The sequence below is a fragment of the Otolemur garnettii genome, unplaced genomic scaffold, assembly GCF_000181295.1.
Source record: "Otolemur garnettii isolate 467f Iridium unplaced genomic scaffold, OtoGar3 scaffold00032, whole genome shotgun sequence".
Classification (NCBI taxonomy): Eukaryota; Metazoa; Chordata; class Mammalia; order Primates; family Galagidae; genus Otolemur; species Otolemur garnettii.
Genome location: NW_003852427.1, coordinates 18,109,898 through 18,125,524, shown reverse-complemented (window position 1 = coordinate 18,125,524; position 15,627 = coordinate 18,109,898). Strand labels below are relative to the sequence as shown.

Below are 15,627 nucleotides of genomic sequence, written 5' to 3'. Positions count from 1 at the left end.
CTGAACCATCTCTTTGTTTCTTAATGGTTATTTTTTTCTTAATGATTAAGACTGAGCCACAGACAATTTAGAAAGAGTTATACTTAGGAAAAAGATTTAGAAAAATCTAGGAGACTATATTTCACTCCCTTAATAGCAAAGAATGTACCCTTTTTAAATACTTTCAAATAAGTTTTAAAAGATCAGTGAAATTACACTTTTCCAAGCAGTGACTGTAAATACACTTTGAAGCTTTATCAGGGGATATTTAATGAGACTCATCCTGATTACAATTCTGAATACGTATGCACTCAGTGTGTGTTCTGGGAAGACAAGGCCCGGCCTGTCCAACATAGCTGCAGTACACGCTGAGCAATATTGCTGAAATGAACAAACTCAAAGAGAGGCCCTCGGAAGCCTCTGCGTCACAAAGGTACCAAGAGAAATAAGAGCCATCTTTGGCGATTTTATAAAAAGCACATAACTCTATCCGTGGGGACAACACAGTCCTGTCTGGAGGCTGAGTCTAAGCACTATGGCCTCTTCAGCTTCCTTCCTTACCCCCGCATTCCCAATTTGACATTTTTTTTTTAAAGCAACAATGACACTTATACCAGTTCCCACAGTATAAATCAGGGATTGCAAACTTGAAGGTCTAAAGGAGTCTAACAGCTGACGAAGATGCTTGAAGGCAGCTGGGATAAGGAAAATGGACCCGAGACACTGGCATCTGATCAGGATGGTCACTGTGCTGAGAGGCCAGTGAGCACTGCCCATGGGGGAGCCACGGTCAGTCCCACGGGTCTCAGTGGTTCCCAGTTCTGCTAAATTTTTCAAGAGCAACTTGAAACTCAGAATTCTTAGTATTAATATATCTTAATCTTTACATGTTGGCAGCTACACTGGAAAGACCAGACAAAACAGATGTGGGGACTATAATCAGTCCTCAGGCCGCTGACCTACATTAAATAAAACCACATACACATCCAGACAAGTCAAACGCAGACTACGTTTTTCATTGTCAGTTAAAACACTGTCATAGTCAGAATTCTTACAGGATGATCCACATTCTCTGATCATGCCCCCTTAAAAAAAGGTTTAAACAATCAAATAGTTTATCCTCCTCTTTAAGGAGCTGGATAAACTATTTTGACCAGTTTAAAACAGATAGTAGTGGTTGGTTTGGTTATAAATGTGTAAGCCAACACTAAAAAAAGAATTATATCAATAAAAATATCATTTAACATTTGCTACACATTCATTTCATAAAGTATTTTCAAGCACATCTTGAAAACGAGGAAGGCAGTCAGAAGATGTGCTGGAGCTCACCCATCTAGGTGCATGAAACCAGCTTCTTGGCACAGATGCTTCACCCACCAGCAGTTTCAAACAGAGCCAAGAATTCCCTCCAAAGCACACGAGTATGCCTAACTAAGGATTCTGTCTCCCAAAATCATACATTCTAGATTAACAGGACACCCGAGGTCTTACTACACTGTATTATAATATGCATATTCATTAGAAAAAAAGGCATTTTCATTTACCTGCAATTTTGAAAGATCTCCTGTATAATATTCATCAGCTAAGGAATCAGATGACATTAAGACATGAACCCATGGATAGATTAAGCCATAATGACCGCAGGCGTTTATCTAAAACACACAAGAATTTATCATAAACAAAATATAACCAAAAAAAACCCTTACTTTATCCATTCCACAAAAACCAAGCAATCATTAATCCCCTGGTACATCAAAGAATTATGTATCTGCTTTCCTGGGAATGGGAAGGAAAGCTTTTTAGAATGTATTGCCCTGGAAAATGTTGCAATCTTGCTGTTTCTACGGTGCATAATCTGTACTAAATATTTCCTTATATTTTAAAATTTAAATATTCCAAACAGGCACTTTCTAGCAAAAAGAGCAATACTATTTTTAAGTTAATTATACTTGAAAGAGTTAATAATAATGGAGATAATTTTTATTTATAACTATTTGCTTTGGGAGGCAAAATATTTTTCATAAATTCTCAAGATAATTCCAAAGAAGCCCGCCTTATTCAAGAAGCTGCTGACTTTTCTAGTCAACCCACATTATCCATGGCATACATGAAGGGCTACCAGGAAGGAGATGAGACGAGGGAGCAGAAGGGGTAGACAGAGCAGTTATAGCTGCCTCCAGCGCTACAGAACAGCTCTGTGTGTACAGCTGCCAGGACACGGGCCGAGTAAGGAAGACGCCCGCCCACAAGGTTTCCCCAGTTCTCCCACCAGGATGGTCTGCAGATGTCTCTTTCCCCACGTTCTAATTCATGATCCTTCCTGAGGAAGTACAGACGCCCTGATGCTCTGGGGAGAGCCCCTTCCCCTTCGCTTTGGCTCCTGAGGTACCAGTATAGTGAGGGACAGTATTAAGTAGCGGGCATTCCTTAGAGTATAAAATTATTTAAAATGTGAGCAACTTCAGTCACACACACAAATTTTAAGTGTTATTTTTAACTCCTGCTTAAACAGGAAATCTGGTAAAAGTAAACTAGGTCGATTTTAAGTCATTAAAAATAAGACAGTAGAGGAAATTTACCTAACAAATGGAAGCAATATCGCCTGGTTCTTTGCACCCTTGATGAATCCCCAAAGTAAAAATAAAAAAAGGAACAAAAATAAGAAAGTACATTTTTTGTAAAGTGCAGTATAGAGATGAGTTTAAAGTACTGTTTCATTGTCTTACCAGATCTTCTGACGTTCGCAGTGGTGTGGTGTCAGGAGGCTGCCTCTTAGATAACCTCCAGATATATTGTGATATGAGTTTAAAAAAGAGTTCCTGAAGCACCACATCTGGGAGACACGCCACTAGCTGAGCTTCCCAGAAGTCCACCAGGAGCTGAGGAATCGTATCTTCATCTTTAACACAAAGCACCTTGAAAACAATGAAATAAGCCTCTATATCCCAGATAAATATAGGAGCATTGATCAAGTTATAGTTGGGCTGAGTATCACACTATCACGTGGAACATGGAATTAATTTAGACATATCGAACAGGAAACAGATTCCAGGTTGCATGAGTAGAAAGTTTCTAGATATATTCTTCTAATATGTACTCCTATCTTATGAATTAGGTGTAAATCCTTTTTTTCTAATAAACAAATGGAAAACTGCTCTTATTCTACTCTCCACTGATTTTATCAGGCCATCTAGAAAAATTACATTTTCAAAGTGGCAAACCTTAAAAAAGGAATCTGCTTCTTCGATTCCAATTTTGTTGTTCTTCTGCAAGCCCAGCACTGCAGCCACAAGCAAGGCAGGCTGAGTCTCCTTCAGGTGATTCGCAAGCTCGGTGGGAATGACCTGTCCCTTCCTCTGTTGAATCAACAGTCGAGGTTCCAGAATGAAGCCACAAACCAACTTCATCTTTAGATAACAAAGAAATTAGGAACAAAATGTATATTTTATTCAGGTTGTCAAATCTTAGAAATATCGTCCATACAGGCTAGCGCACTTGTGATTTACTGGTAAGCTACTAATATTTACTTTAATTGCTATTTTGTCTTTAAAGATAAATTCCTCCCCCAAGAAGAATGTCACTTACAGAAGTTACGGATATATAACTAAGAATCCAGCTGTCCTATTTTTGTAGAGCTTTATATTTACATCTATTTGACTTGAAAATAGTCAGCCTTCCATATCTGTGGCTTCTATATCCGTGAACTCAACCAACCACAGATCAAAGATATTCAAAACTGTTTCTGCATCAATCATGTACAGACTTTTTCATGTCATTATTCCATCAGCAATGGAGTACAACAACTACTACACAGCAAGTATATTGTACTAGGTATAGTAAGTAATCTGGAGATGATTTAGACTATGTGGGAGGATGTGTGTAGGTTATATGCAAATATTATACCATTTTATATATCAAGGACTTGGGCGTCCATGAATTTTGGTGTCTGTAAGAAATCCTAGAACAAACCCCCCATAGAAACTGAGAGACAACTGTAATACATCGTTTTTCTTTCTCTTTTTTTTTTTTTAACATCTTAAATTTTTTTCAAAATTATGGAAAGAAAATTCATTTTTCTAGAATTCTATCCTTTAAAACAGAAGATTCCCCAATGTTGACTTGCTCTCCTCATCATAAGAAAACATACAGTGATAAAGCACTTCTGCTCTTCTAGTTGGAGAAACTAAAGTCATACTATGGGCATCTGCGCGCAGTCAGACGACAGTACAGAAGCAACGGTTCTGAAGTCAGGCTGCTGCCTTCAATTCCACTTCCCCACTCGCCAGCCATGTGATCCTGACAAGTTAGTTAACCTCTGTGTGTCTTAGCACTTTCACCTATACAACAGCTCTAACAGCAACTACCACACACTATTACTGTGAGAAGTCAGTGAGGTAACATATGCAAGGGGCTTAGAATAGGCCTGGGACATAGTAAATGTTCAATTCACATTTATTTCTCATTCCCCTAAATGATTACTACCTTTGGCTCATGTCCCTAAATGACCTCTTTTTCAAGGGAAAGACCTGTCTTGGACATTGGATGACACTGGATGAATCAAATGTCTAATCCTGCATAAAATCACCTGTGATTTGTCCCAAGTGGAGGCTTCCTGCAACTAGACTCCTGAGGCTTGTGGTTAACACCCCCCTTGTTGTACTTACACACACATCACTCTGCTCCTTTTCAGTGAATAGGTCACATCCCTTACGGCAGATCAGACTGTCCACTTCGGGTAGAGGCTATTCTTCAGCACCAAACTCAGTTCTCTGAGTATACCCGACACTAGGTTGACAGGTCTCTGAAAACCCACTGCTGCCATTTTCTAATCTATTTCCTTTTCATTTATCAAATCCAAAATCTCACTTGAACCACTTCCCTTCTAACATTAACTATGTTTTCCAATAAGACCAGGAAAATATAACCTAAAAGGACGACAGAAGAAAGCTAAGCATCTCAGAACCGCCAGGTCCTCTGCCAGCCTGCTGTGAACACCAGGAGGGGCACCATACCTCTGAATGGCTTTTCATTTCATTTCTGTGCACATCAAGATCTCCCATTTTCAGAGCCACTGCTGCCTTAGTCAATGTCAATAGGATCGATGACAACCCAGAAACGTCCAGCTTCCTTAGATAGCTCATGGCCGTGGAAGGATTAATATTCTTCACAGAGGGACTACAGAGGACATGGGGAAGTTGCTTCGGCTCAGCCACATAAAACATCTGAACCACTTTCGCTGCTAATTCCTTTGTTGAGGACAAACAAGGAATAAAAAAGTCAGCAAAAACACAGCAACAAAATCACCCCCCCCCCAAATTATGTATCTATACACACACAAAGCTGAGTCACAAACACTGCAATTAACATACAATTATAGTATTATGTTTTGATTTTTAATTATTATTGAAAGTCTCAATTTGTCACCCTGGGTAGAATGCTGTGGAGCCACAGATCACAGCAACCTCAAACTACTAGGCTCAAGTGATTCTCTTGCCTCAGCCTCCTGAATAGCTGGGACTACAGGCGTCTGCAACGATGCTTGGCTATTTTTTTTAGAGATAGGGATTCAAGCTTGCTTAGGCTGGTCTTAAAACTGCTGAGCTAAGCGTCCACCTGCCTTGGCCTCTCAACAGCGCTGGGATTATAGGCATGAGCCACTGTGCTGGCCTTATTGGTTGAGCACGGTGGCTCACACCTATAATCCTGACACTGAAAGGCCAAGGTGGGTGAAGTGCTTATGCTCAGAGTTCGAGACCAGCCTGGCCAAGAGTAACATCCCATGTCTACTAAAAATAGAAAAACTAGCTAGGCATGGTCATGGGTACCTGTAGTCCCAGCTACTTGGGAGGCTAAGGCAAGAGTATCGCTTGAGCCGAAGAATTTGAGGTTGCTGAGAGCTATGATGATACCATAGTATTCTACCCAGGGTGACTGAGTGAGACTCTGTCTCAAAAATAAAAAAATAAAAAAATAAAAATATATGGGGCGGCACCTGTGGCTCAAAGGAATAGGGCGCCAGCCCCATATACCAGAGGTGGTGCGTTTAAAACCCAGCCCTGGCCAAAAAAAGAAAAATAAATAAAATAAATAAAAATGTATATAAAATATAACATAAATATAATAAAATAAGAAAATAAAAAAATAAAAGACAGAGTTGATGTTAATGTGTGGAAGACCTAAGATGACCTGAAATGACCTCTTTGCTGAGTTGTAATGAAGAAAAAGCAGTGAAAATATGTACCAGCATGTGACCAGCATTCCTAATTTTAACAGTTTAGAAAAAAAGAAATATTTGATTAAATTACACTTAAAAGTCCATCAAAAAATCTACAACTTAGTTCAAAATATACTCAATGAAGTAATTTACATGAAAAAATTTCACTTCTCTCAAAACCTTAAAACATTTGATAGCACAATTTCCAAGCTGGAATATCTGTACTCACCCATGTTTAAAATACTTGAGACACTAAAAATAATCATTAATAATATCTTAAGGCTGGGCCCAGTGGCTCACACCTATAATCCTAACAATTTGGGCAGTCATGGTGGGAGGATTACGAGGCCAGGAGTTCAAGACCAGCCTGAGCAAGAGCAAGATCCCATCTCTACAAAAAATAGAAAAAAGAGCCAGGAATAGGGGCGCACACCCGCAGCTCCAGGAGCCAGGAATAGGGGCGCACGCCAGCAGCTCCAGGAGCCAGGAATAGAGGCGTACACCAGCAGCACCAGCAGCCAGGAATAGGGGCATACACCAGCAGCACCAGGAGCCAGGAATAGGGGCGCACACCAGCAGCACCAGCAGCCAGGAATAGGGGCGCACACCAGCAGCACCAGGAGCCAGGAATAGGGGCGCACACCAGCAGCACCAGGAGCCAGGAATAGGGGCGCACACCAGCAGCACCAGGAGACAGGAATAGGGGCGCACACCAGCAGCACCAGGAGACAGGAATAGGGGTGCACACCAGCAGCTCCAGGAGCCAGGACTAGGGGCACACACCAGCAGCACCAGGAGCCAGGAATAGGGGCACACACCAGCAGCTCCAGCTATTCAGGAGCCTGAGGCAGGAGCATTACTTGAGCTTGGGAGTTTGAAGTTGCAGTAAGCTATGATGACGTGCCACTGTTCTCCAGCAAGAATGACAGAGCGGGACTCTGTCTCAAAAAGAAAAAAAAAGTTTTAAAGTCACTGGGCTAAGGTTCTGTAGAGAAGTTTTGTCATGAGAAATGGACAACTAACGCAGGAAGGAGCGCAGATGAGAAGAAGGCAGGCAAGGCCCACTTCTGAGTCACTCTGCTCAACACCTGCTGCTATCACAGGGTGGGTCATTCAAGCACAAGAGACCCCGTAGCTCTCCGTCTGCATAATGGGAAAGCATGAGTAGATGACCCACAGTTCTTTCCTAAGCTAGAATTCTGTGATCATTAATGAAGAAAAAAGCACATCACTTTTTTAGGAAAAAAAGAGCATCAAAGAGTAGAAATACTTAGAAGTTGACTTGTAAATGGTATTAAATAAATTACTAAAATTAAAAGTTAAAGATAGGAAATACAAACAAAAAATCATATTCACTTCACTTAATTCTTCATCCAGGTTTTCATAAAGTGAATGGTTGATATAAAAGATTAACCCCCTCTCATATTTCTGGGACATATCCTCTACTGTCCAGTCCACACGGGCCAGAACTTCAGCCAAAGACAATCCAGACATCTTATAGTATGGCAAGGTGAGGTGGGAATGCTGGGTGTCAAGCCTAGAGGGAAGGAAATTTAAAAAACTCTCAAATTCACAATTTTTATGCCTGGGTATCTAACACATTTCATGATAAAACAGATCACACTTTCTAAAGGACAGAAATCTCATTGCTGAGAGTAATGGGAATAAGTTCCTAAGTTTTATTTTACAAAATGATTCAAATGAATGCAGTTTCTTTGCTTGCTTCCAATAAAAATAGCAAAACAATAATTTAGTAAGTGAATTTTAATATTAACAATGTGCTTCTATAGTGGTATTTATAGGCAGAAAAAGTCTGTTATATTAATTTATAATCATTCACAAAGGTCAACTAAGTCTTCAAAACTAACAAAAAAAATTGTAAACATTATTCTTAAAAATAAAAGCACTATTCATCCTAGTGTCCCCTTCTTCTTCTTATTCTTTTTTTTAGTTTTGGCCGGGGCCAGGTTTGAACCTGCCACCTCTGGTATATGGAGCCTGCACCCTACTCCTTTGAGCCACAGGCGTCGCCCCCCAGTGTTCCCTTCTGACATCAACAGAAGCATTGACTGCTAACATTAAAACTGTAGACTGTGGGTCTTGCGCTCCTTAAACCCTGCTTGGGTCATTCTCTTTGACTGTTCTGCCTGTCTCATGGGGACACTAGCTTTCACTTTGTTATTGCCATCTTTGAGCGAGCATCATATTACAAACTGCTACTGCAATTCAACTTTGAAAAGTAATACATAGATACCATTAAAAAAATAAAATAAAATAAAATTGCAGACTGTCCACTGACACCTCTCTTGTACTCTAACAGACAATAAACTAGTAATACAGCTGTCTCAGAGATTTTCACTGGTTATGGGCCTAAAAATCCTTTTAATTCATAAACTAAGTAGTGGGATACTCACGAACCTAAAATTTGCTGCTCATCTACTCAATTATGACTCCTTGAAGGCAGGGAATGGGTCATACTCATTTCTGTGTCTCTAAGCCTAGACTAGTACCTACCACACAGTATGTATGTGCTTAATAAATGCCTGTGGAAGAAGAGGATACATGATCCACCTCCTCTCCTGCACTACATCAGCTATTAGGTAAGTACCAGAGATGGAAAAACTAATCAGTGCACCCAAACTTCAAGATGGCTTTTGTAACGTGGTTTCAAGAGGCGTCAACAACCTGCTGTAACAGTCCCCAAGGTGCGCACAGCTTTCCCTAAATGCTTCCAAAAGCTCTGCTTTCTCTCCGGGTTCCAGCTGACTGGCATCCATCAGGGCAGCTCTCACCAACAGATGAGCCTCGCTGAGAAGATGAATGCAGCTCTGGGTTTTGGCCGTCTTATAGGTATTGCTATAGTCTACCTAAAACAGAAGAGACAACACTAATGTTGCTGCAGAGAAGCCCCTCAAAGGCCTCCCTGTTCTTAAGAATAATTAGACATTTTGTTAGTAAAGTTAGTATTTGGACATACTAAGCCCTAAGTGGTTATTTACTATTAGTAAATTAGAATAGGACTTTAAACTAGATTAAGTATTGTGTTAATGTCAAATTTACTGAAGCATATGGGTGTACTGTAGTTACGCGATAGATCATCCTGACTCTTAGAAAATACATGCTAATATTTGTTTGTGAAGTTCATATTTGGACATACTAGGCCCTAAGTGGTTATTTACTATTCAGGTGGGCCTTAGCTGAAGTCCTTTTTTCCAGCACCGCTGGGTCAGTTTAATACATACATAACTGTAAACACAACCTTGTAAAACACCTCTGATCATTAGTGAAGGTCCAAATAACACTGTCATATTAATAATATTGTTAATTTTGCAATAAACTGACCCCAATGTGATGACTAATGAACATATTTGAAACACTTAAACTGTTTTTGATTTAACTCTTTCTCAAATACAGACTGAGTATCTCTCCCAAATAGCATCTATCTATTTGGTTTCAGTTGTTGAGTTTAGCTTCTACTGTATCAATCTGCATAACTCACAGTGGCTCACAAACGTTACCACCAGCTAATCTGACTCAATCAGCATGTTCAGATTCCTGTAGCCAAATCACAGAAGTCTAGGACTTAAGAAAGAATAAAAAGACAGGGCAAAGGTGATACAATTATCAGCATTAAAATGCCAGGTACAAATCAGGCTACACCTGGCCAAAAAAAAAAAAAAATTTATTATCACCCATGAGGGGTGTATGAATATCCTGTGCCTCCAGATGTGCTACCCTAAAAAAACCCAAAAAACACACCTCTACTGTATTCTGTGAGAATGCACAACCATTAAAAGAAAAAAAAAATCAAACAACCCCCCAATAAAGAACACTGTCAAAAAAAAGACAAAAGGGAAAAATTATATTTTTCAAAAGTATCAATGTCTTAAAAAGAAAGGCTAAAGAAATATTACAGATTCAAGGAAGCTAAAGAGACATAACTACTCATTTAATTACTATTAAATTAAATGTAATTAATCCTTATTGGATCATTGAATCATTATTGGATCAACTGACAAAATTAGAATATGACTTAAAACTAGATTAAGTATTGTGCTAATGTTAAATTTACTGAAGCATATGGGTGTACTGTAGTTATGCAATAGATCATCCTGACTCTTAGGAAATACATGCTAAAATATTTAGGGGCAAAAGGCTACCACGTATCCAATTTACCTTCCAATGGATCGGGAAAAAGGCAGGAACATTTGTGTGTGTGTGTGTTTAAACACATGAGACAAAAATAAATAAATAAATAAGCCCCTAAACCCCCCAAAACCCAGAGAGAGGCAAACGTGGTAAAATACTGACTGGAGGTGAATCTGTGTGAGGAATAAAAGGTTTGGTTTATACTAATCTTATTCTTGCAATTTTCTTTAATGTTTGAAATGTTTCAAAATAAAGAATTAAAATAATTTCCAAGGATGAGTAGGAAGCTGTTACTCTGACAATAGGAACAAGGAAGCCCCTGCAGGACCCTCCCCACGGGACTGTGCTGCGGTTGCTGTGTGATTGCCCTGGGACAATCTGCTAACATTTCAAGAAGACTGACACAGGGATAAATAATCTATGCTTTCTCTTAGCTGCCTTTCACGGTTCTCTTGCTAGGATCTGAAGACAAGGCAAAAAGCTATTTATGTGTATACTGGCTAACTGACCCTCTTAGGAGGGTGGGTATGACTGAGGGAATCTTATTTTAGGGAAGGGAATTTTTACCAGCTCCTCAAACGTCAGAGGCTATGAAAACAAGATGGAGGAGAAAGGTACACACTTCACTGGCAGAGCCTGGAAGGCGGTTCGCTGTGGCGTCCCGGATGCATGGTAATTAGAATCAATTTCTGATCATCAATTTCACTCTAAATATCTATAAGTAAGAATCAAAAGTTTTTAAAAGTACCATCTCTTTGTACAGTTGCACTGGTGAGACTGTATTCACAATATATAAATTCCACCCAGCCTCAGCTACAGGAGGTATTTTGCTCTTACCACTGGTATCTTTTCTAGAACTAAAAGCAAAACAAAGGACAAGAAATGTAAGACGTTAATAAATGACAGTTTTAAATGGTAAACAGTGGAAATCATAAAATAACTGTGAAATTATTTTCAGTAGGTGTTTTCTTCAGTGATTACGTGTATACTCTACTTTTAGAAACCAGTAGTTCACAATACTGCGTAGGCCTATAGCATTTGACATTCTGTAACTGCCACATATTGATAAACCCGTTGCTTCCAATTCACTCCACAAGTTTGAATGAGCAGTAAGTTCAAAGAACAGGCAAGACCCACTGAAAGGAAAAGAGCCTCAGCTGTAAGAGTCCCTGTGCTCAGGGCAACACTCTAAGTCTGCTTAATGCATTATCTCATCTCTTAAGAGATATCTCTTAAGTGAATTCACTATGTGATCCATTTTCTTGGGTATGCAATGTTAAAATTTCTGATCAAATGAATTTTCAAATTAGAAAGTTGTTTAAAATCATTAAAAAAAAAATACTCTACTTTTAGAACATGGAACGTGAAAGGCTACAAATTGCTTTTTCCTTTTGCCAGAAAGCCTTAAGAGTCAGCCAGTCGGTCTTAGACTACTCTGCGTACTACACTCTAAGTGACTAGCCAACCCTGATTCCTGTTGGCGGAACAAAGTTCAGGCATAAGCAGTTTGAAAATGTAAAAACTTTAAAAATAAGAACCTATTTTGGACTGTTTGTTGGTGTTGTTGCCCAGGTTGGAGTGCAGTGTCATCAGCCTAGCTCACAACCACCTCACAGTCCTGGGCTCAAGCAATCCTCCTGCCTCAGTCTTCTGAGTAGCTGGGACTACAGGTCCCCACTCCAACATCTGGCTAATCTTTTCTATTTTTAGTGGAGGGGGGGTATCACTTTTGCTCAGGCTGGTCTCAAAGTCCTAAGCTCAAAGGATCCTCTCCTGCCTCAGCCTCCTAGAGTGCTAGGATTATAGGCACATTCCACTATGCCTGGCCCCTACATTGGACTTGGAATACAAGTCTCCCAAACAGATTGCTTTCTTAGATTAAATTTTCCTTACAGAAATGTTCAAAGTAGATCACATTTTCTACCTCTAAGTTCACAGTATGAAAACAACAAATAAAAGCACAACTAGTTTAGAATGAAGCATTCTCTGCTCAACAGTGTGAAAGCAGAAAACCTGAGTTAACAAGAGATTAACAATCATCAAAATGCAATTTTATTTTAAGGTTTATCAGCATATATCTATAGATTGTGAATGTGCTTTATAGTAAGAAATGCATTATTAATTTCGTTTGCAATACCAAAAAATAATCTTTGAACAAAAATGTAACAATTGAAAGATCAAAGGAAAATACAAGCCAGTCTTGTAGTTTGCATTGGCATTTCCAGCCCTGTCTTTTCCATTAATTACATAGAAAATCATGTCCTTTAACATTTCATCTAAAATACTACCGTGCTTCCCCCAAAATAAGGCCTATTCCCCAAATAAGCCCTAGCAGGAATTTCATGCATTTGTTAAATATAAGCCCTACCCTCATAATAAGACCTAGTGATGCATAGCCATGCCATGCATTTCAGCGCAGAGATAAGACATCCCCTGAAAATAAGCCCTAGTGTGTCTTCTTAAGAAAAAATAAATATAATACAATGTCTTATTTTTGGGGAAACACGGTACTGATTTTTACTGAAACTATGTTATAATTCATTTTCTTCTAAAAGGTCCAACATCAATTATTAAGAGTATTAAAGATATCATTAGAACCTTCCCCTCTTTCTCTAGAAAAACGCCAGCATAGAAAAGCCATTGGTCATTTCAAGTTTTGGTTTTAAAAAACATAAACACACATAAAATATACCAGTGACAATTCATTCCACAAACTCTGGCAGGAATGCCAGGGTGTGAGAAGATGCTTACAGAAGCCTCCTGGGGGAGTCTCTTCTCTCTGGAATGGCCTCAGGTTCAGCCTTAGTCAAAAGTATAACGTGGTTTTTAAAGTGACAGATGGCTTTCAAGCCTATGAAAAGCTGTATTCTTAAAGCACAGACATCCATACTGATAGGTGGGCAAGCCTAGCAAAGGAAAAAAATCACAAATGTAACCAAGGAATAAGAATGCGCAAACTTCAATCTTTAAAAAACAGTCTGCTTCTTTGGCAAAATCTCTTGCTCCCTCCACAAGAGCTCCCCCCCCCCAAGAAAAAATCCAAACACTTATTCTTAACAGAGTAAGGAGTTATCTGAACCTATGTAACCAATGACCTATTTTATAGAGCTACTCAGTCAACAAACTCTGTATTTGTTGATTGAATAAAAGCAGAAAGAGGGCCCCACAGCTGCAGAGACTCCAGAGGTCTGGAGTGGCCCCACGGACCCCTATGGGAGGGCAGTCCTGGCTGGGAAGCAGCCATCTAGGGAAATCACCACCACCAGCGGGCTGGCTCAGGGGCATGCCCACATGCGATTTCTAGGCAAAATCAGACACTGTAATAGGACATTCTACTGCAGAGTACATAAAATGGTTTCTATGTGAATGGATATGTGCAAGAAATGCTTGTATGCTGGTCTGGATGGCCCTCAGGTGTGAAGAGTGCCTGGAATGGACGACAGGCTGGAGCATGTCAGGTAAACTGGAAGAGCCAGGCTCCTGCGTCTGTATTGGACCACTGATTCTAGTAGATGGGACTAGAAAGATCATGAACAGCTCTTTCTGGGAGCTTACAAACTGCTCCACCGGCCCCTGCCCTCTCACCATTAACCCTGTTTGGATTCTGAGGCCATCTTCATTGTCCTTTTGTACAACGTAACTGGGGAAATGCCTCCATCTAAGGTTAAAGTGGCTGTGGCTAGTGCTAAGGGGCCAGAATTTCAGAGGGAAGGGAGATAATGACCACGTGTTCTTTTGACCAGACTCTGAGGTTGTGAAACCTTTCTCAGACACCACAGCTCCCAATGCCTGAGTCAGCAAGAGAGCTAAATGTGTGGTGTTCACGTGGTAACTGGGATTTCAGGGAAGGGGGAGCCACAAGGTGCTATCATCACTGTCCTTCCCTCTCCCACCTCCACCAGCCTCAGGGCAGCACGTCCCACCAGCTGCCCTCCTCTCTTACTGCTCACTCCCATCTTTTCCTTGTTCCTTCCTTCTGGTTTTATGAGACTCTGAGAAGATAGGCAATTATGATTTTCAAATGCAGATTGATCCTACCTCAATCTGTCATGTAACCTAAAGTGTACCATCACTCCCTACACGAGCCTGGGCCTTTCCAAGGGTTAAAAAAGGCAAGGTGCAGGGAGCAGAGAAGAAACAAAGGATGGAAGCTTTCTGTAATCTCTGTCCCCTTTCCATTTCTACCAGGGAAATCACTCCCTTGCTCCTTTGTAAAAATAATCTCTTATATGGGCTGTGTGTGTATCTTTTACACACAAAGGCAGGGAAATCTGGTTTCGGAAGGCAGGCAGTTAGCCTGGTCAGCAACAGAAAACTACAGCCAGGCCATGGCAAAAAAGGAGTCACTGAGAACTCCAGGGACCCCGCCTTCCATGAAAACGCATTGTGGGTTAACAGTGACTGAGAGAGTGCCTCAGCCACACCAGACACTCCACAGGGGATGGCTTGCTAACATAATCATCACTGTTGAAGGCTTATTCTTCCAGAAAAAGTAGTTCTAGGTTCTAGGTAGACACAAACCAACTTTTGAAATATCATGATTTAGGGGTTTCTTGTGGCGTGTATATTTATAACGAATAGCCATTCCAATGGGTATCACAATGTGAAACAGCATAGATGAATATTATGCGGTATCATCACTGTATTTCTCAGAACAGAAATTCAAGGTCAGAAAATATAGAATTTCATCATAAAAATGCCTACATTTATTTTGTGGCAAGAGCTTTTCAGATGCTGAGCACCTTACTTCTAACTAAAAATGAGGTTATTGATGTAGCACATCCATTAATTCAGATTAAGTATGGAAAGTTGTTGAAGGCTTATAAAATGACAGAAGAGTTACAGGCATATCTGATAATAGTAGAAATAAATCATTTAAAATGCACTTTATTCAATTTCGTGCTCTTGAATATATTGATTGCTGTACTGTTTTAACAGCTCTGTAAAATTGCTACCAGTATTTGTGTTTAAAAAAAAAACACAGTATACCACAGTTTTGAACTGCTCTCTCTAAATTTATACTATATATATGCTCTATCAAACTATAAAAACTATGTACTGAACCAATTCTGAGTGAAAGACTTTCAAGGAATCTTAAAAATGGTTTTAGTATTTACATTCAATAGTTGTAATTCAATACGTAAGATAACCTTAAGACCTTTAGTCCTTGCCAAGCTTAGGCCTAAGAGCAAATCTGTAGGCCTGCGAGCATTCACATTCCTTTTGGATCTTAAGTTCTCACTGTGTCATAAGCCACTTCTGACCTTCAGGGTGGTATCCATGTA

At 39.9% G+C, this 15,627-nt stretch overlaps 1 protein-coding gene across 1 annotated transcript in view; it reads right to left on the bottom strand.

Moving 5' to 3' along the window:
- Window positions 1-15,627, bottom strand: part of HPS3 (HPS3, biogenesis of lysosomal organelles complex 2 subunit 1) — a 41,860-nt gene that overhangs the window by 8,748 nt on the left and 17,485 nt on the right. The window contains exons 6-14 of the mRNA XM_023513000.1: window positions 15,607-15,627; window positions 13,094-13,248; window positions 11,091-11,199; window positions 8,879-9,060; window positions 7,550-7,730; window positions 4,992-5,225; window positions 3,201-3,386; window positions 2,706-2,894; window positions 1,524-1,631 (exon numbers count right to left, since the gene is read on the bottom strand). Of these exons, the coding sequence (XP_023368768.1) occupies window positions 1,524-1,631; window positions 2,706-2,894; window positions 3,201-3,386; window positions 4,992-5,225; window positions 7,550-7,730; window positions 8,879-9,060; window positions 11,091-11,199; window positions 13,094-13,248; window positions 15,607-15,627 (1,365 nt within the window). The remainder of the gene's footprint in view (window positions 1-1,523; window positions 1,632-2,705; window positions 2,895-3,200; window positions 3,387-4,991; window positions 5,226-7,549; window positions 7,731-8,878; window positions 9,061-11,090; window positions 11,200-13,093; window positions 13,249-15,606) is intronic.